Source organism: Salvia splendens, unplaced genomic scaffold (genome assembly GCF_004379255.2).
Source record: "Salvia splendens isolate huo1 unplaced genomic scaffold, SspV2 ctg1111, whole genome shotgun sequence".
Lineage (NCBI taxonomy): Eukaryota > Viridiplantae > Streptophyta > Magnoliopsida > Lamiales > Lamiaceae > Salvia > Salvia splendens.
The window spans coordinates 4,678-27,025 of record NW_024598658.1 but is presented as its reverse complement, the minus strand read 5'-3'; the positions used below and the strand labels follow the sequence as shown (position 1 = coordinate 27,025).

The following is a 22,348-nucleotide window of genomic DNA, read 5'->3' as shown; positions in this document are numbered from 1 at the left end:
TTTTGGCACGCGATTTAAGAAAATTTATGTTAAGTGAGTAAAGTAAATGATGAATAAAGTAGGAAATGAAAAAGGTAGAGAGATGAAGAGAGAATAAAGTAAGAGAGTAAAGTAAGTGAGAAGAAATGTGTTGACTTTTATTATAAAAGGAAATGACTCCACTACCATAAAATATACTAAAATGGCAAAATGACTTCACTACTATGGAACGGAGAGAGTAGCACATATTATTCGATTGAGCATAATTTCAACATCAAATTATTTTTTCAATTTTGGAATTGTCGAAATGTCAATATTATGACCACAACACACGCCACTTTCATAATACTATCTTCTCTGTATTTTATTGCACCTGTCAATTAATTTTAACCTCTTCTATTATTTGACATGTTTCAATTCGATATTATACTGCCCGAATGTAAGTATTCTTTTATTTGGCACAAAAACTAACACAAGTTAATATAGAAGTGCCGAAAAATAAGGATTGATCATATTAAATCAAATAAATAACAACGCAACATGTTCAAAAACTCTAATTTTCATAACTTCCCACCTATGGATTCTACATAAAGAAAAACCACTTCATATCATATTTTTCAAAAGAAAATAATTGCACCCACAATCACAAGTGGGCACTATATTAAAAATATTTGACCTTATGAGAATTCGATTTCGCCCATAACAAATTGTGATTCATATATCGTTTCTTTTACGGAGAAAAAGAATACCACAAATTTACTATATATCATAAAGCACTTAGAGCCTAACACAAAAAACCAAAAATAGTGAACACATACAAATACTTGGTGGGGCATAACATTAAATTAAATAACAAGCCTTAATTATGATAATAATAATAATAATTGAAAATTAAACATGTGGTTATACGGATCCGTACCCGGAAAGCCACTTGAATATTGAGTGGTTAAGAAACGGGTTTAATGATTGATTCGGGTAAACCCGTCCAAAAATGGGTGACCCACGACGAAATATCATCGGACCCAATCATTTGTCCTCTAATAAATAAATTAACATAATTTGTTTTGTATTTGTCACATCGTTTTATTATACTCTAACTTTGGTGGAAAATGACCTGAGTTAAATTCAAAATTGATAAAAATAGGAGAGAAATATAAAATATTATTGAAATATTTTATTAGTTCAAAATAAATAATTAGAAAAGAGAGACATCAGACAAGTGAGAAAAAATGAAAGATGTTTTTTTTTTCAAATAAAAAAAATGACTATTTTTTTTTGTTAAGAGTATATATATACAAGTAGACATGATTATATATTGACAAAAACAACTAACATTCTAATGAAATATTCACATGAAAGAATTTTTTTTCTTCTTTTTGGATTATTCACATGAAAATCTGATATTTGAATTACTAGTATTAGTATGTTATTTGATCGGAGGAAGGCATATACCATTGCCTCGTCCAATGAGGCAATGCCACATGGTAGTGACTGTTGCCAGATTCAATTTTTTTCTTCTCAATTTTTAAGATTAGACATGGCTTAATTTTATGCAGATTGTGGGGTTTTCAGGCTGCTAATAATACATGTGAATAATACTCCACACATCCTTGTAATTTAATTATGTTGCACAAGTTAAAAAAAATCATAATTGGCTGTTTAATTCAATAATATATACTCTCTCGTTTAACAAAAGTATGCACTTTTTGATTTGCATGAGTTTTAATGTACGATGTCTAAAGTATAAAGAGAAAAAGTAAATAAAATATTATTAATAAATAATCAATCTCACTTCAGTAGAGAATTTTATTTTCCCTAAATTAAAAAGTATGCATATTATTAGTGGATGGACTACAAATGAAATAATGCATCCCTCCTGTGGGTTGGAAGGGTTGGAGGGAGAACTATATCAATCTTCTATGTAGAGGAAATTCTTAAATAGATTCCTTTCATTAATTAATAAATATGATAGGCAACACGAGTGTAGATATGTGTCCCCACATGAATGTTGACAAGTGCCCTAAAATTAATTTGATCTCATTGAATACTGATATCGAAGGATCTTATTACATGATGTTATTGGTAGTAGTGGTTGTAGCTTGTAGTCAACTTTGTTCAAATTTCTAAGATGCGAGGGCATCATTAACGCTGAAAATTTATAACACGGAAAATTTAATTTCATCGAATACTGCAAAATTACAACATAGAAATTTTAAAACTGAAAATAAAATACATAAAAACATAACGTCAATGCTGGAAAACGTTGGTGCGAGTCCAAATTTTTTCGATTAGATCGGCTTGGAGGCGAGTGTGTTGTTCCTCTTGGCGCATCGCAGCTGAACGGGCCATGATATTGCGGATGTCGTGAGGAAGGCCCTGCACGGGCGGCTCGGTGACAACGTAGTTGCTCCCGGTGCTGGCGAGCGGATCGTCGCTCCACAAAGTGACGTTATCTTGCTCGTCCTCAACGATCATGTTATGCATTATGATACATGCATACATTGTGTCGGCGATGTTTGACCGCTGCCAACCACGAGCCGCTCACTTCACGACAGCCCACCGCGCTTGGAGGACTCCGAATGCACGCTCGACATCTTTCCGAGCCGCCTCTTGCCTTTGGGCAAACATTGCCCTCCGATCAGTTGTCGGAGCTGTGATAGTCTTCACGAACACGGGCCATCGAGGGTAGATCCCGTCTGCCAGATAGTACCCCATACTATACCGACGGTGGTTGGCCGTGAACTCTACGTTCGGTGCTCGCCCAGCACACAAGTCGTTGAACAATGGAGACTCGTTCAACACATTGAGGTCGTTGTTGGACCCCGCGACACCAAAGTAGGCATGCCAGATCCACAATTTGCAATCGGCAACGGCCTCCAACACAATCGTGGGATGTGTGCCCTTGTGCCCGCTAGTGTATTGTCCTCTCCAAGCCGTTGGACAATTCTTCCACTGCCAGTGCATACAGTCGAAGCTTCCAAGCTTCCCCGGGAAGCTGTGGGCCCGCTCGTGCATGTCGACCAACTTCCTAACGTCGTCGGTCGTTGGCTTTCGCAAGTACATATTCTTGAATGCTTCGACGACTGCCCGACAGAATCTAGCGAGGGACTCCCGGCCAGTAGGATCGCTTACATGGAGATACTCATCGAACATATCTGATGTAGTTCCGTAAGTGAGTTGACGAATGGCAGACGTGCATTTCTGCAACGTCGATATACTTTCCCGGCCCACAGCATCGGTAGTTTGGCAGAAATACGGGTCACGAGCTACAACTGCGTTGACAATGCGCAGGAACAACGGCCTCCGCATCCGGAACCGGCGACGGAACATCTGATCACTTTATTGCGGATCTCTAGAAAAATAATCCGTGAAAAGCCGCAAGGCAGCTTGTTCACGGTCTCGGTGAATATACATCCAGGTACGTGGTACCCGGGTTTGTTGTTCGTTCCAAGCTTGAATAACAGCTTGGTAGCGTTCAACTTCGTTGTTGATTTCTTCTTGTATTGCCGGTAGCGCCTCTGCTAACGACCGGACCATTTGATCTTCGAAGATTCTTTGACGTGGAGGCATTTTTTCGAATTCTAGGAAGAGATTTGAAGTTGAATGTGTATGAAAATGGAGTAGTATTTATAGAAAAAAATTCCGAATTAAAAAAAAAAATTGGTTGCGGCCCGGCCCGAGGAGCGTGTAACGCTAGGCCGGGACTCTACAGTTGCGGCACGTCACCGTGCAACGTCGTCCCAGGCCAGGACGCGGGACGCGGCCCACCCCGGGGCCGCGTTCCCGGCCTGGGCCGTGACTCTCCTCCGTGCAACGCTCGGGACGGGCCGAGACTCGCGAGATGCGGCCCACCCCCTTGCGTTACAGATGCTCTGATGGGTTCATATATTTTAAGTAAATTAATTACTCATTCCATCCTTCAAACAAGAGGCTCACTTGAACTAGCTCGACCTTTAAAAAATATAAGTAAAAAAGTTGATTATAAAAATAATAGAAGGCGATCTTATTTTATAATATTATTACTTTTATGATCAAATATAAAGTGATTTGGTTTTATATATATGACCAAAAATACTAATTTGATCCAAAATATTCATTTTTAAAAAAATGAGTCAATAACAAATGAAAATGTTACCATAGTAGTTTTTTTACAGCTCCGTCAAAAAACTAACCGTCAACGCTAATTGTACAGTGGCATGACCGTTAGTTATTTGACGGAACCGTAAAAAAAAGACCACTCTAACAAGGATTTCATTTGTTATGGACTTGTTTTTCAAAAATTAAATATTTTGAATCTGATTTGTAATTGTGTCATATAGTTAGGGCAAAAACTGACCTTCATAGTAAAATATAAATAAGATAGAAATTAGTTGACTTTTGGATTCATTACAAAAATATTACTAGTTATAAAAAAATAAGTGAGACACCTATTTAAAAATAGTCAAAAATGGTAAATTATGGCGATTAATAGCGAACAAATGGAATATATTGAACACTTAAGCAAACTTCAATTAGATTTTGTAATTATTTATTTTTTTTATATCTTTCAAATAAATGAAATGTTTTTTATGAAAAAAAAATTCTCTTCATTCCATGATGGATGTTACGCTTTCCTTTTTAGTTTGTCTAGTTTGTCCCACAAAAGATGTCACATTTCTATATTTAGAAAAAGTTCTCTCTCATTCTCAACACTTAACACAAAACAACATCTCCTAAATTTATGTGTTAGAGCATCCGCAATGGGGCGGACGATAGGCCGCCCGATGCCTCGGGCGCGCCATCGTCCGCCCACTGTGGGTGCGAGGACGATGCACGATGCATCGTCTGCGCCCTATAGATCGTCCGCGGACGATAGGGCATCGTCCGTGCCATCGTCCGCCCACTATGGGCGACGCGGACGATGCAACGCGTTTTTGTTTTGTTTTGTTTTTTTTTATTCGGAAAAATTTATTTATATAAATAACCCATACCCCACCTTCATTTGTAACCTTTCCATTCACTTTTCCACACTCAAATTACACTATAAATGGATTTCAGTGAATACCCAAGTCCGAATAGTCCGATGTTTAGGGTGGTGCACGTTGGCCGGGTACAGACCCTGACGAATATCGGTCGTTCAACTCCAACACGCAGTACGATCCCGAATTCAGTACGGATTTGTACGGTCTGTCTGACATGGAGCCGTCTCCAACTCGCCCCGCCGTACCTTCTCGCCGCCCCCTCCGCCGCCGCCGCCCCGCCAGAAAGAAGCGGAACCGGCACCGGGAGTACAAGGTGCCACCTTCGGAAACGAATGAAGAGTACGCCCCCGGGAGGACGAACTACCAACCGCATGAAACCCTCGTCTTGGCGAGGTGTTGGGTGGATATTTCGGAGGACCTGGTATTCGCGAACAACAAAAAACAAGTTGCGTACTGGGAGCGCATCGTCGAGCGCTACAATGAAGCGAAACCGGCGAGCGCGTACAAGTGCCATAGGGAGCAGCTCCACAAGCACTGAGATCAGGTGAAGAAGCAAGTCAACTTGTTCTCGGCGGAGTACGAGAAGTGCTCGAGGGAGCAGGGAAGCGGTGAGAGCTTGAGCGATGTGCGCGATAGAGCGCTGTTGTCGTACCAGTTAATGTACGACGACTTCAAGCATTTCAACATCTGTGCGCTCTTGAAGGAAGGACAAACAGAAGTTCCAGGGCGGGATTCTGCCATCGGCTGCGCCAAAGAGGACGAGGACCACCGAAGCTGGTGCTTACACAAGCAGCGAAAGCAGCGCATATCCGGTGGACCTCAACCGGACGATGTACGGGGAGGAGGAGAGTTCCGGCACACCGATGTCTTCCCGACGTCCCATTGGCGTCAAGGCTGCGAAGAACAAGGGAAAGGCGAAGGCGACATCCTCCTCGCAAGCCGCGGCCGCCCCCATCGCCAATCCTGGCCCCGACCCCGGCGGCACTTGCCTACGCAGAGTTGGCAGCGGCCGCCAACCGGAGGACGTTATTGGACTCGCACAACGCCCTCATGCAATGTCAGGACCCGACCAAAGCCGAATACCTCCAGGGGATGATCGATGAGTTGCGCCGCATGTTGGGACTTTTGTAGAGTAGTAACTTTTTTTTTCATTTCTAACTCGTGTAAAATTTTTTTAATCAATGTATGATTTGCCGTTTTAATTAATCGTGGTATTTTAAAATTATTTTGCATTGAAATATTTTAAAACATTTAAATTAATTAACAAAACAATAGTGAAACCTATAGGACCGCCTTTAGGGCGCCCCACTGCAGGTGGAAGGGTAGGAGGATAAAATGCTGACTTGGCGGTGCATAGAGCGAGGTTTAGAGCGTCCCGTAGGACACCCCTTTGCTAATGCTCTTACTATTATTCAAGTGTGTCATCTATTATGAAATGAGCTAGTGATATTTAATATGGAATGTTCAATTAATCTCATAAAGTGGACGCTTATAAATTTAATTTTATTAACTCTGTGGAAACATTTTTATATTTGTAAGATGAAATCCTTTCCAACCTTCCAGAAACTTCCTGCAACTCCTGGAGGAGAATGGCTCAGGCATCTCGCGGCTCACAGTCAGCCACGTGGAATGTAGGCCACGATAGTATCCGACGTGTCACCATTGCCTGCCCGAAATTGATATGCTCCATTTTTCTTTTTTCTTTTCCATTTTCCCTTTTTTTTTTCGCCATTGCTTTAGGGCACTTTTCCCTCTCAACTTAGCTGAGCTTTGTCATTTCTCTGTAGTCTCAACGATTTTGGTTTTCTCTACTTGTTGCTGTTTGCTGAAATTAGGAAGATTAATTTATTCAATTCAAGTCCGAAGAAGTAAAGCCGTAAAGGAATGAATGTTGATGGGGAAGGAGGTGAAGGTCTGAAAATGGAGGAGAAGTTGGTGTATATGTGTGGGTATTTGCCAGGAGCATTGCCGCAGAGAGCGCCTATTTTGTCGCCGGTGGTGGTCCGGCTTCCGTCCGGCGAGAATGCGTGGAAGGATGTTTGTGGCGGTGGCTGTGGTTTCGCCATGGCTATTTCAGGTGATTTGGAGCTTTTGTTTCTGCAATAAACTTTATCTTTCTCCGTTTTGAATTCTGGATTTGAAGTTTCCTTCCTAATCTCATGTGTTAGTTTTGCATCGAAAGTTTTATGGTCTATTGGTTGACTTCTGTTTGAGAGTTCTGTTACTTTTCAATTTTGTTTTCTTTTTCAAATAAATGAAATTCTCAATTCTTGGTAATTTCGGCTTAGCATTTTTTGTACTAGTAATTAGTTTGTGGCGGATGAAGGACTCCTTGGTGAAATTATGCCAATTTTTATCTTTGGAAAAACAGTATTGAAGATTTGTTTTGCTTCTTGAGCAAAGTTGCCTTATTCATAACGCATTAGTGATTAAAAGAAGCACTCATAAGTTCATTGCCTTTTCCAGACTCAGGGAAGCTCATTACATGGGGATCGACTGATGACTTGGGACAAAGCTATGTGACATCAGGGAAGCATGGGGTAATGGAAAGTTACATACCTTTTTCTACTTGCAGTTTGGATTTTGCAATTACCTTGTCTATAACCTGCTATGTTCATCGATATTGTTAAGGAAATGCCAGAGCCTTTCCCACTTCCTGAAGAGGCCATAATAGCAAAAGCGGCTGCTGGTTGGGCGCATTGTGTTTCTGCAACAGGTATAGATGAAGTGTTTATGTAAAAAGAGAACTTAACTAGCCTACTTAGGGAGATCCAGTGTCCTATATGAGCCTTAGCTTATTGAGCTAGCAAATGCAGTTATACAGTAGTGGATGTTAAAAATATTTTACTCAGTAGTAAGGAGAAACGGATACCTATTCCTAGAGCATGGCATGTATTCATGATTCAGATGTTTTGTAAGCCATGTACTTTGTACTTTTTTTTATCAATTCCTTGATGATTGAATGGTTGAATGCAGTCATTGGGGAGGTTTACACTTGGGGATGGAAAGAATGTGTACCTTCTGGCAAGGTCATTGGGGATAATTCCACTGGTTTAAACACAGAGAAGGAATCACAAATGACTGATCAAGGTATTGCTTTATGGTCTCTGGGCCAGTGATGTACAAATCCTGAATTCAAGTTACACATACTGACTTATTGCAGAGTACTCTATTACAGTAAGTCCTCGTTCTCATGGACTGAAATCCAGTGATGGTAGAGGGGCTGATGAGACTTCTAAAAGAAGACGTGTTTCACCAGCTAGGCATTCAGCTGAGAGCTCATCTTGTGATGAAACTCTTTCAGCTTTCCCTTGTTTAGTGGCTCTTAACCCAGGTATGAGGATTGCATCTGTTGCTGCTGGTGGTCGACACACCTTAGCATTGTCAGGTACCCACTTTGTTCATTGTTTAATTTCAATATAGTGCTCTTTTATCAGCAGAGATGTTATTTTGTTTTGCTTGTCAAAGTTACAGATGTGGGACAAGTGTGGGGTTGGGGCTATGGAGGTGAGGGGCAGTTGGGTTTGGGATCACGAATTAGAATGGTATCCTCTCCTCATCCTGTACCATGCATTGATTCATCCTTCAACAAGGGTCGTTCTCTGGGCCTTTCTGGTGGAAACATGGGTTCAGATAACCAGGGATTTCGAGTTCCCGGAAACTATGTAAAAGCAATCGCTTGTGGAGGTAGACATAGTGCAGTCATCACAGGTATTTCAAATACTAGAATACTCCATTTAGGTGCAGTATTAAAATTGACAATGGTTGACTGATGTAAATTGTTGTTGCAACAGATGCTGGTGCACTGCTAACTTTTGGTTGGGGATTATATGGGCAGGTGAGACTTGAGAGTATAAGTTATTTATGGTTACTCCTGAGTGTTAGATTTCAATGTTGATATATATTAGACGTTGTTGCTCCAAGATTCTTGAAGTAAATGTTAAGGAAGACCATTCCATTGATGATATTAATTATCTGCATCCATTCCTTAGAGCAGTACTTGCAAGTTAGTATAATTTTTTTACCTCTAGACTTGAGTCTTCCATCTAGATTTCCAACAAATGTGTGTAATAATTTGATGCATTTTCTTTTGTTAGCACCAAGCCTTATATTTTTGCTTCCCCTGGCCAAACTGCTTTTCCCGATCTAGACTGTAGTGTCTCTTTAGCTCATATAGATGTTGTTTCTCCGTTGTCCTGTAGTTTATATACCTCCGCTAACTGTTTCTCCATCTGAGTAAGAACCTCATTTTCTTCTCTAATCCTTGATATATAGTGTGGCAAAGGAAGTACAGACGATGAGCTTAGTCCTACTTGTGTGTCTTCATTACTTGGGATCAAGATAGATGGTGTAGCCGCAGGACTTTGGCATACAATCTGCATTTCTGCTGATGGAGATGTTTATGCTTTTGGCGGAAACCAGTTCGGTCAGTTGGGAACCGGTGGTGATCAAGCTGAGGTATGCACAATAGCTTTCACTTTCCAATTGCTGGACTTCAGTTTTCTTGGCATGCCATATCATTAGAAATTTTTTTTTGAACAAAGTAAGTGTGATTCGGTGGCTGGAAGTTAAAATCTTCTGGTGCTTCTATAACCTGCACATATATTATAAAATTACAACCCTAAATAACATTGTGTTCTTGCGGAATTGCTAACAGACTCTGCCTCGACTCCTTGATGCTACAAGTCTGGAAAACGTCAATGCAAAAGCAGTGTCCTGTGGGGCCCGCCATAGTGCAGTTGTGACAGGTGTGTCAATCTTTGCATTACAATTTACAACTAAGAGTTCTATTTGATGCAACATTATTTTCTTCCATTTCCTAAGACATGATAGCAGCAATATGGAAGTAGACAAAAAGTAGTCTTGAGTTAGCGAGTCAACTTGTTTCTCAAGTACCTCAACTTCAATACGGTTAATTGCAAAGTAATATAGTAGGGCTCACTGAAAGGACTAGTAAATGATTTGATATCAAAATAAAGTAGTAGTTGTGCTACTTGATAGTCATTTTCTGCTTTGATATGTTTCAACATAAAGAAATGGTGGTTTTGTGTATGCTAAACTAATTGTTTTCATTCGCTTTGTTGATGAAAGAGGATGGCAAAACATTTTGCTGGGGATGGAACAAATATGGGCAGGTACCATCATTTACATAGTACTTATTTTGTCCATTAACCTCCAAACTATTGAATTCTTGAGTACTAATTAAGTTTTTGGTTGAGGTAGCTTGGTTTGGGTGACGTGATTGATCGGAATACTCCCTCTCAAGTAGCGATGGATGGACATGTGGCGAGAAACGTGGCATGTGGGTGGTGGCACACCCTTCTCCTTGCTGAGCCACCTAGCTGATCATGTCCCTCCCAGCCGAGACGGGTACAATTTTGTTATAGGTTAGTATCAGATGGATTATTGGCATCGGTGTGTGATATGTGTACGAGTAGGCATATTCTTTAGCGATCGACGCGCAGTGGCTTGGTGATCTTTTAGCAACTGGGTCTGATTAAGTACTTCTCTTTGGTGTCGATTGTATATTTGCCATTGTATATTCTTACTCATTTCTCTCTACTCTCATGTATTCTTGTCATCACTCTTCACATTCTCTTTTTATTTCTTGTTGTAATGGTTCCTTTTTTTTGGGTCTAATTTCTGACATATACTTCTTGATTTTACTATATGATTGTTATAGTTGTGTTGATTCAGAGTTCTATTAAATATTCAAATATAGTTGTGTTGACATCTGTGTGTTGAATAAAAAGACTGGGATGAGAAAAAGTACATGTAATTATGCATCCATGAGAAATAGTCCAATAAATATGCCATATAAATTTTAATAAATTTAGTTGATTTTATTAGCAGAGTTGAGAAATTAGTTTTTTTCATGGGCTATACAATAAAATGAGCACAGAGAAACCCATTACTACACCCTCATTCTAAAGAAGATGACCCATTTCTTTGACAAGAGATTTTATAAAACATTACTCGTATTTTGTACTACTATGTTAAGTGGAGAGAATAAAATACTCTCTTCGTCTAATAAATTTTGTCACACTTTGACTGAGCACGAGTTTAAAGAAATGGAATGAAAAGTTAGTTGAAAAAGTTAGTGAAATATGGATTCTATTTTTATATATTCCCTCTATTCTAAAATAATACTCCCTCCGTCCACGAAAAATATGATATATTGTGAAGACACGAGTTTTAATATGGAATTGGTAAAGTAAGAAAGAAGGGATAAAAGTAAGAGAGAAGTTGTTGAAAATTTTTCTTTTTTAAATGTGCGCTATTTTTCGTGGACAACCAAAAATAGCAAATGTGCTCTATTTTTCATGGACGGAGGGAGTATGCATTTTTAGTTGGACACGAATTTTAATGTACAATTGTTAAAAAAAGAAAGAAGTAGAAAGAAAAAACAATTAAAGTATTATTAATAAAGAATAGATCATTAGAAAGAAAAAAGTTACAAATTTATAAAATGCATATTCTTGTGGAAGGATGGGGTATTAGTTTTATAATAAAATGTGAATGGAAATGAGTTAGTGGAATATGCGGTCCACTACAAAAAATGGTAAAAAAGTGAAATTTACAAATACGTTGGTACGGATGAAAGTGGAAAAATGTGGAAATTTTTTTGAAAAAAACGAAATATAAAGATATGGAGATATCTCGTATCAACTCCCCCACGGTTAAAATCCACCTTGTCCTCAAGGTGGGAACACGAAGAAGCAAAGAAGAGGGTCGTTGATAACATAAGCTTGACGAGATCTATCTCCTCCTGGATCAAACACGCATTGAACAGCTGAGCGTCTCCCTTCATTATCTCCACAAAAAATCACCAAGGTGGGCTCGTGATAATTCAACGCTAAAACAAGGATCTCGTCAACGCGACCATGAATGCTCAAACAACGCGTGTCCATCCGTGGAGGGATTAACCGTGCATCTGCGTCGAGCAATGTTGGACGATAATTCATAATTGCAACAGTACTGATATGCAAATCCACATAGAAACCATTTCTGTCCTCTTTTAACAAAGAAGAGTTCATCATCTTCCTCAACTTCAAAATATCTAAGCTATCATATACATTTCCTTGAAGCAAAACCTTGAAATCCCTTTCGATAACCGGCAAGAAAGCATCAGAGCCGCACAATGTATATATTTCCTCAAAAGATGGAACTTGTCGGTTGTCGAGGCTTGCATCTCTATCCTCCTCAACTCCACGATTATCACAAAGCAGAGCAATAGAAGAAGGACGAGATTCACTAGACGCGTCATGATCAAGTGCATCCATTTCTGTCTCTAAGCTAGACCTCCGTTGAAAGCACACTTTTCAGATAGTCACAATGCTCCCCACCTCCGACAGCAGTGTTGCTGGAAACATCGGTAATGGCTTCAGCGCTCTCCTCTGTAACCCTCCGCACCCCCTCTTGCCCCACTCCCTCCACCGCTCACCCCGCCCCCACATTTCCCCGCCACACCATCGAATTCCCCATCAAAACCTCCCCCCACACCTCCGCCGCCGCACCACACACCTCCGCCCCCTCGCCGCCGTCGATGCTCCGGAGAAAGTCGTCGAGCTCGGCGACCAGATCTCGAACCTCACCCTCGCCGACGCTCAGAAGCTCGTCGAGTACCTCCAGGACAAGCTCGGCGTCTCCGCTGCCTCCTTCATCTCCGCTCAAATCGCTGCTGGAGATCGTCTCCGACGAGATCTGCAGCAAGGCGAGCTCGTGCGCGCTGAAGCTGCTGGTGCAGATGCTTTCATTTGCTTCGTTTCTGTTTCTGTTTCTGATCAACTCCAATGTGTAAGTTTTGCTTTCATTTGCTTCGTTTCTGATCCAATTTGCTAGATCTGTTGGAGAATTCACTGCCTTAGCTTCGTTTTGCTTGATTTCGAATCAAAATCATGTAATTTAATTCCTAACTAAACTTGATTTTGTCTACGGCTTAAGTGAACATTTAGTTTTCAGGTTGATTTGTGTATTTTAATTTGCAGCAGAATGAAAAACGTCGACCCTTTACTCCCAAAAATATCCTCATCACCGGTGCTGCTTCTCAGATTGCTGAGTCCTGTTCTCATATGGTTCTTCAAGTTTGGGATAGAATCGATTGTTATAGGACTTGAACTTTTTGCCAGCTTAATTATTGATTCGTTTACGGAATTGGAAGTTTTAGGGTTTGGATTACCGTGACTTGGATTGAGGAATCAAGCTTAATCATAATGCACTCTAGCTGTTTGGTGATATTCCCCAGTTGGGAATTAGTTGTTAAGAGTTATATTCAAGATTTATCTATCTCCGTTTTTAATGTCAAGTACGCACCTATAATGGCAACTACATATATAATCTATGTCAACTACACACATATAATGTCAACTACATATACAATCCATGTCAACTACACAAATATAATATCAACCACATCTACAATTCATGTCAACCACACAAATATAATGTAAACTGCATATACAATCGATATCAACTACGTATATAATTCATGTCAACTAAATACATATAATGTCAACTACATATACAATTCAGGTCAACTATAAGTTGTTGACACTTGATGTGCAGACTATTGACACTTGATGTGCAGACTATTGACGATAATACCCCCGAATTGACATAATCTACTTGCCGTTGACATTTCGAAAATATTGTGGATGAATGGCTAAAAATGCATCTCAATTATCAATTAAGCTAAAAAAATCTCCACTTAAGACTCTCTCTATGTATATGTTATACTCCAATAAATTTGGATCATGCGCGAGAGAGAAGGCCTCCGTCACTGTCTACAAAATTTTTTAGACTCTCTCTATGTATATGTTATACTCCAATAAATTTGGATCATGCGCGAGAGAGAAGGCCTCCGTCACTGTCTACAAAATTTTTTAAATCTTTTTTTATTTTCTAGGGCTTTATAGTTGGTTGTATATTTAAATTTGGGCTTCGAGACTCCCATATTTTATTAACTATTACTCCATAATGGTTTAAGCCGGTTTGAATGTCAATGGAGGGGTAAGTAATTTTTTTTAATTAAATGAAGAGGAGCAATCATTATATATATATATATATTATATATATATATATATATATATATATATATATAGGTAGTGATCAAGATATAACTATTTTTAAGGGTATAACTAGAGAACAAATCTCAGCCACACATCTTAATGGAACAAATATTATTAATTTTAATAAAATAAAATATGCTGAGGGTATTTTTGGAAATTACTTTCTGAATTAAAACATGCGATCAAATTACGCGAAATCTTCCAAATCTGCGATCCTTTCTTCTTCCAAATCGTAATTCTGAGCTGGGGGTGGCGCCGGAGAGGATACTGGCGGCGGTGGGGGAGCTGGCAAAGGCGATCGGGGCGGAGGGGCTGTTGGCGGATTCAATCGTCGCGCCAATGCTGAAAAAACCCCAAATCAAAACCTACCTCTACGTCGGACTCACCGGAATCAGCGTCGGCGGGTAAGGAGACGCAACGATGAGCTGCCGTAGAAGAGAAGCGGAGTTTCGGAACAAGAGCGGGGCGCGGTGGCTGTAGGCTCTAAGATTCGTCTTCGATATAGTTAGTTTCCGTCTACGTTTAATGTTACTGATGTATCTTGTGATTTTACTTCACTCTTGTTTACAAAACATCACTCTTGTTCTGATTTTACTTCACTCTTGTTCACAAAACACATCACTCTTGTTCTGAATTCACTTCACTCTTGTTCACAAAACACATCACTCTTGTTCTAATTTCACTTCACTCTTGTTCACAAAACACATCACTCTTGTTCTGATTTCACTTCACTCTTGTTCTGATTTCACTTCACTCTTGTTCACAAAACACATCACTCTTGTTCTGATTTCACTTCACTCTTGTTCACAAAACACATCACTCTTGTTCTGATTTCACTTCACTCTTGTTCTGATTTTACTTCACTCTTGTTCACAAAACACATCACTCTTGTTCTGATTTTACTTCACTCTTGTTTACAAAACATCACTCTTGTTCTGATTTTACTTCACTCTTGTTCACAAAACACATCACTCTTGTTCTGATTTTACTTCACTCTTGTTCACAAAACACATCACTCTTATTATGATTTTACTTCACTCTTGTTCACAAAACACATCACTCTTATTGTGATTTTACTTCACTCTTGTTTACAAAACATCACTCTTGTTCTGATTTTACTTCACTCTTGTTCACAAACCACATCACTCTTGTTCTGATTTCACTTCACTCTTGTTCACAAAACACATCACTCTTGTTCTGATTTCACTTCACTCTTGTTCTGATTTTACTTCACTCTTGTTCACAAAACACATCACTCTTGTTCTGATTTTACTTCACTCTTGTTTACAAAACACATCACTCTTAGCATGATTTTACTTCACTCTTCACTCTTAGCATGATTATTTTTGGGACAATTCAACATTGATATTATAATTAGATCAGAGCAAGAAGAAACAGAAAGGGGCTACATCTGAAATGCATAGCTAAAATCTCACAAAATTCAAATACTACACTACATCCCATCATAAAAATTGCAACGATAGCTTATCACCTAATGTTAATTCCCTAATTAAAGGAAATCAAAACTAAGAAAAACAGAAGATAAATTGGGAAATGCAGGCTAAATTATATCATAGATCTGTGTGTTCCCGCTCGGGGTCAGATGCCACGATCATGTGCGACAAGATGTCGTAGAGCGGCCCGCCCTTGGCCATCGCCTCCTTCTTCTCCTTGATCACCGCGATGAGCTCCTTCCGGAGCGCCGCCGCCGCCTTGTTGACGGTGGCGGTGTTGTTGGCCGCTGGAAGAGTGATGATTGGAGACACCGATGCAGATTCCTTCGTCGGGGAAAGAGAGTCACTTGAATCGCGAAAATATTGATAATTTCCAATCGAATTCCTCTTCAATCGGACGAATCGGCGGTAGGAGAGCTGAGAACTATTTTGCAGAAGAAGGAAGATGAGGAGAAGAGAAGAATGCGGTTTCTTTTTCAAATGCCAATGATGTAATCTAATTTTGGATGTGCAATGACCATTATACCCCGCCTTATTATTGTGGAGTAAATTTGTGATTGAGGGAACTAATATCTCATTAAATTCAAAAATTAATACTAGCCCTTGATTTTTTTGATCTTGTGGCTATTATTTGTTCTCTAGTTATATGGTTAAGAGGTGTTTGCCATAGATCATGACCCTATATATATAGGGTCATGATCTATGGCAAACACATCTTAACCATATAACTAGAGAACAAATCATAGCCACTAGATCAAGAAAATCAAGGGCTAGTATTAATACATGTAATTTTCTAATTTAAGGAGAAATTAATTCCCTCAATCACAAATTTACTCCACAATAACAAGGCGGGGGTATAATTGTCATTGCAGCTAAAATAATGTCATTGGCAAATTCACAAATTCAATTCGTTTGAGAACGAATTCTTCGTTGAGCTCCGAGAATCTGAGCAAGCGGAAGCAGGCGGCGGAGAAGAAGCCATACCACGGGATTCAGATGCGCAAGTGGGGGAAATGGGTGGCGGAGATCAGGGAGCCCAACAAGCGCTCCAGAATCTGGCTGGGCTCCTACTCCTCCCACGTCGCCACCGCCCGCGCATACGACACCGCCATCTCCTCCTCCGCGGCCCCACCGCCCGCCTCAACGTCCCCGACTGCGTCCTCGAGTACTGCCACCAGGACCTCTCCGCCGCCGCCATCAGGAAGAAGGCCACCGAGGATGTTGTACTGTACTGTAAATGCTTCAGAAAGAAGGGGAATATCTCATACGTGGCTAAGTTGTGTTGATGAATTGATAAAATGTGAAGTTTGGCAGTGCTTATATTGCTTGTATAATGTTTTGAGGCTCAAATCTTTGGTTGCTCCTCCTCTCTGTAAAAAGCAAGTAATTTGCAGAATGGATAAGGAAGGTTACTTGTGGATGTGATTTTACTTTACTCTTTTGTGAACAGTAAAATCAAAATAAGAGTGATGTCTTTTGTGAACAAGAGTGAAGTAAAATCAGAGTAAGAGTGATGTGTTTTGTGAACAAGAGTGAAGTAAAATCAGAATAAGAGTGAAGTAAAATCAGAATAAGAGTGATGTGTTTTGTAAACAAGAGTGAAGTGTTTTCTGAACAAGAGTGAAGTGTTTTGTGAACAAGAGTGATGTGTTTTGTGAACAAGAGTGAAGTAAAATCAGAATAAGAGTGATGTGTTTTGTGAACAAGAGTGAAGTAAAATCAGAATAAGAGTGATGTGTTTTGTGAACAAGAGTGAAGTGTTTTCTGAACAAGAGTGAAGTGTTTTGTGAACAAGAGTGAAGTAAAATCAGAATAAGAGTGATGTGTTTTGTGAACAAGAGTGAAGTAAAATCAGAATAAGAGTGATGTGTTTTGTGAACAAGAGTGAAGTAAAATCAGAATAAGAGTGATGTGTTTTGTGAACAAGAGTGAAGTGTTTTCTGAACAAGAGTGAAGTGTTTTGTGAACAAGAGTGAAGTAAAATCAGAATAAGAGTGATGTGTTTTGTGAACAAGAGTGAAGTAAAATCAGAATAAGAGTGATGTGTTTTGTGAACAAGAGTGAAGTAATTTTTAATCCATGTTGTTTTCGATTTACAATGACAAAAGTAAAATTTAATTGAATTCTCGACGAATTTAAACAATATTTCTGTAATTCTAAAGTTGTAATGGAAAAGTGAGTACTTTTTTCACATTGTGAGAAGAAATAGAAGATCGAAAATGAAATAAACTTCGTCTTTCAAGATCAAACGAAAAGCGATATGATATGACTATAGCAGCTCCAACACTAGAAAGTGATCAAGACCTAATTACTGTATTAAGATATCGGAGAATCCATGCACAAACACCCCCACTGTGTGATGCCTACACCAACCCCAATAATGTGCTGGCGCTTGATCAAGGCAGCTGCAGCTCCTCCGATGGCAGCCATATCAGCCACCAGAGCTTCTCCTTCCAAGGAATTGACGATCACCACCAATACCTCTTCTTCAACGACGCCGGCACCTCCACTTCCTCTTCGAATTACGCCTGCTTCAACGATAATCCGCAGGATTACTACAGCAGCATCGAGGAGATCAAGGAGCTCATCACGATCAACGACGGCAGCGTAATTTCATATTGTAATTTCATAATGTAATTTACAAAAATACCCTTAGTCTATTTTATATAATTAATATAAAAAATATTTGTTCCATTAAGATGTGTGGCTGAGATTTGTTCTCTAGTTATACACTTAAGATTAGTTATATCTTGATCACTACCCTATATATATATATATATATATTTATACTTTTTGTATAAATGTCAATGGATGTATTCATTTCCTTTTTGTATATTTTGTTTTATTATTTTTTTAATCTCAGCCCCACGATTTTATTATCCGAAGGTTAGATTGATGCCACGTGTCATTTAATAATGCAGATTTTTAGTTGAATAATGCACACCGACTAATAATGCACCATTATAGTGTAATAATGCAGATTTTCAGTTGAATAATGCATACCGACTAATAATGCACCATTATAGTGTAATAATGCGGATCATCACAACCATCCAATTTAAGAATCCAATGACTGTGATTAAAAAGAAGCTTGGACTGAAAAGCTGCGAAGGACCTTAACCCACCCATATATATATTATCCGCCTCGTTGGCATTGAGCAACACGAGGAAGAGGGAATAAAAAAAGAAGGGAACCATTCATATGAGTATATCGCGGTCACATAGTTTTTGCCTTTTTAGCGCACCAACTTTGGGAGATGTTTAGGTTGAGTCGAGAATATGACTTAATCGTAGCTTAATTTTCTGTCATTTTCTTGTCCACACTTTTTGGCCCACATTGTATCAAGTCACAATCACTGAAATATGAAAATAAATAAATGAAAACTTTGAAATGTGTAAGTTTGGGGGTTTGTCTATTTCTGACATATACTTCTTGGATTTTACTATAAAATCATGTTATCGTTGTGTTGATTCAGTGTTGAATTAGAGCATCCATTATAGGCGGGCGGCATTCCCCAATAGCTTCACCCATTTTTTTGTCCATAGCTCCAATTTTTTGTCCACGACCCCAATTTTTTGTTTCCACCACTATAAGCGGATACTTCCAATAGCTCAGAAATTTTATAACCAATTTTCATTTTAATTTTTTCATTTCGTTTTTAAATCAACGGAATTGAAATAATTATAAAACGAGGTAATTGAGACCGAATATTCGTTGTATTGGCAAATGTAAAATTATACAACGAACGTCCAAAAAAAAAATACAAATAAAAACGCCGCCACCGTCTAATCGGTGGCGGAGTCCGATTCCTCCTATAAAAAATACAAATAAAAAATGGTGAAAATGAATGGTGGAGGAGTGGTATTTATAGGAGAAATTTTGCGAAAAAAAAAAATTTAATTCAAGGGGGCTAAAGCGCGCAGGCCGTCGACCCACTATAGACCGGCGCGCCTATCCCCCACTGCCCCGTCCTCGCCCCCTTCCCGCCGCTACTTCGTCCGCCCCGGGGCGGACGTTCCAGCCACTATAGATCGCCCCCTCGTCGCCCCCTCCGAGCCGTCCGCCCCCTTTGGATGCTCTTAAATATTCAAGTGTAGTTGGGTTGACATCTATATACTGACTAAAAGGATTGGGAAGAGAAAAGTACATGTAATTAATTATGCATCCATGAGAAATAGTCCAAGAAATATGCCATATGAATTTTAATAAAATTAGTTGATTTTATCAACAGAGTAGAGAAAGGGTATAAAGTGTAATACTCTTTAAATAGGCGTTTAAAGATAATATAAGTACTTATAAGTAAAAATTGACTATTCTGTATACCAAAATAGCATACAAATGAACGGAAGAAACAAACAATAAATATTATTGAAAGTGTGAATAGTTGTGTTTAAAGATCATAAATTCAAAATCAATGGGAGATAGAAACTCATTACTTCCTTTTTTTTATAAACACGCCTTTTAATTTATCTCTCTTTTACTTTAATTTTACATTAAAACGTGTGTCTGTTTCAAAATATCCTATTTTTAGGAGATGGAGAGACTATATTTTACTAGTAAATAAAGTTGTCCTTGTGTTTTAATTATTAGCTCTTTAAAAAAATTTACAAGTGACTTAATTTAGTCTCTTTAAGACATTATGATCAATATCTAATATTCCATAATTTGTTAATAGTATAAGTTTGCAATCAAACATTGCATAATTGATATCGGATGATTTTATAAATATATACTGAAATTGCACATAATTTCTTAAAACATTACCAAATGACTCTAGCAAACGAAAATATGGAATTCTGAAACTATTAGTAATTCTCAAAACATTTCCAAAAAAAAAATGATTGAGTAATTAAAAAAAGAAAAAGATTTTAACGAAAATTGGGAACTCGTGCAGTTTAGAATCTTTTCGATGATAAACTATATGTGATAGATTTTGTATGAAAGCTACGTTTTTTTCACTTCAGTTAGCCATTAACATCAATAATTATTCGTCCACAAAAAAAAGAGAGAAAAATTGTATCATGCAAATATGTTATGTATACGTTATGATGTCCGTACAAAATATTCAGCTATATTGCAATCCTTTCGCCGCTCTAGTTCACGTTTTTTTTTGTCATGAAAGTTAAGAAAGTGACGTGTAACGAGTGAAATAGATACTCCCTCCGTCCCACATAATTTGACCCAGTTTTCTATTTTGGACCGTCCCACATAATTTGACCCATTTCACTTTTACCATTTTTGATAATGGACCCCACATTCCACTAACTCATTCCTACTCACATTTAATTATAAAATTAATATATAAAAGTAGGACCCACATTCCACTAACTTTTTCAACTCACTTTTTATTACATTTCTTCCGTGCCCGGTCAAAGTGTCCCAAATTATGTGGGACGGAGGGAGTAGATAATAAAATATTTGTGAATATTTGGGTGGTCATTATTATTGACTTATTGAGGGTACGTAGAATGTTACAATTTATTGATTTGATGATCACGTGGTACTAATTGTGAGGTGATGTCTATTGTGAGGTGATGCATTAGTATAAAATATCATTAAAAAGAAAAAATAAAAGAATTATAGTATTGATGATGACTAAATATCAATAATCATTAAATGACATAATATAGTGTCGTGGATGAATGTAGACAAAGGCCAAAAGTTAGTTAATTATTCATATCCAAGGGACATACAAGATGGCTATTGGATATAGTCTTCGGAAAAAATAGTTAGGGGTGAGTAAAAATTAATTAACTACTTATCTATTTTGTTATGTGAATGAACCTCAAACTCAAATTACAGAATATATCTTGTTTAAAGTAGGGGTGAGTTAAATAATTTTTATTTATTTTTAGGAAATTAATTTTATGTCATAATTAATACTCTTATTAGTTTATTCATGGAGGAATATATTTTGACTAATATATTCTTATACTACTTTAGATATAGATGAATCAATTAAGGATACTAAAATAATGGAAATCAAATTTATCAATATGGATAAATTATGAATTATTTGAAGCCTTGAATATGTCGCTCTAAAATTAATTTTCATGGATAATATATAGTTACGATCATATGCACATTTTTGACATATAGCTAGATTATCGGAAGTTTTATTTTTCATATTATACGATAGATTATTTTATAAACTGTAGTATTATTTTGGCTTGACAAAATGTAATCAATTCAAATTCTATTTCCAGAGTTTTTATCTCTCTTATATCCCATGATATATAGTTTTTAAAAATACTCTCAATTAAAAGCTTTAATAAATAAATTCTAAATAATAATTGTAAAATTAAACTCATGAAATACCACATAGAACAAAACTAACGGCAATGTGAGTAAAATGTGCTATTTCAAAATTTATTGTAATATTTAATCAAAATAATCAAAGAGTATAACAAGATATAAACACAAAATATATAAATTTGAAATTGATAAATATATTTCAAAAATTTCTTGTAATGGTCCCAGTAAATTAAAACATTATGATCGATATCTAACACTTCTCAATCTGTTAACTTAAATTGTACGTTGATTACTGATATTGAATGAAAATAAATTGGAAAATACTGCAACGAAAGGTTAAAAAAATAAGTTAGTACAAAAATAGATGACTTCCTTCATGTCCGACAAATTATACTACATAATTAATTTTTATACTATTAACTGTGATCACTAACTAACTCAGGAGACGTATGGAGTGACCCACTTTAAACTACACTATTTCAACAAATTGAATGAGGGAGATTGAGTTTTTTTTGTTGTTAATGTTTGTTTTTATAGCGCGACTTTGCACATAAAATTTATGCCATTTCATAATTTGATGTGTTGGCAGTCGTTTCATGATTACAACTATAAGAAATGAAACCATGGTTA

The 22,348-nt window shown here is 37.9% G+C and overlaps 1 protein-coding gene and 2 pseudogenes across 2 annotated transcripts; all 3 read left to right on the top strand.

Annotated features, from left to right (window-relative positions):
• The first annotated feature begins 6,676 nt into the window (after window positions 1-6,676).
• On the top strand, window positions 6,677-10,632 carry LOC121788658 (ultraviolet-B receptor UVR8-like). Of its 2 annotated transcripts, none has more exons than XM_042187289.1 (11): window positions 6,677-7,017; window positions 7,407-7,480; window positions 7,572-7,656; window positions 7,917-8,030; window positions 8,119-8,328; window positions 8,415-8,651; window positions 8,735-8,778; window positions 9,216-9,398; window positions 9,598-9,688; window positions 10,032-10,075; window positions 10,164-10,632. In XM_042187289.1, the coding sequence occupies exons 1-11, from the start codon at window positions 6,825-6,827 to the stop codon at window positions 10,284-10,286; spliced, it is 1,398 nt and encodes a 465-aa protein (XP_042043223.1). In that variant the 5' UTR covers window positions 6,677-6,824; the 3' UTR covers window positions 10,287-10,632. The 2 variants fall into 2 exon arrangements, with proteins under 2 accessions (XP_042043223.1, XP_042043222.1); XM_042187288.1 differs by having other exon boundaries at window positions 8,409-8,651.
• A 1,380-nt stretch (window positions 10,633-12,012) lies between these two features.
• On the top strand, window positions 12,013-13,245 carry LOC121788659 (annotated as a pseudogene).
• Window positions 13,246-13,941: 696 nt separating this feature from the next.
• On the top strand, window positions 13,942-16,816 carry LOC121788661 (annotated as a pseudogene).
• Window positions 16,817-22,348: the final 5,532 nt, after the last annotated feature.

What these genes read in the sequence shown, in the direction of transcription:
- LOC121788658 (XM_042187288.1), top strand. Translation starts at nt 6,825, where the DNA reads ATGAATGTTGATGGGGAAGGAGGTGAAGGTCTGAAAATGGAGGAGAAG. An exon ending in GCATTGTGTTTCTGCAACAG is followed by an intron (nt 7,657 to 7,916) that starts GTATAGATGAAG and finishes GGTTGAATGCAG; the next exon opens with TCATTGGGGAGGTTTACACT. An exon ending in GATGGAACAAATATGGGCAG is followed by an intron (nt 10,076 to 10,163) that starts GTACCATCATTT and finishes TGGTTGAGGTAG; the next exon opens with CTTGGTTTGGGTGACGTGAT.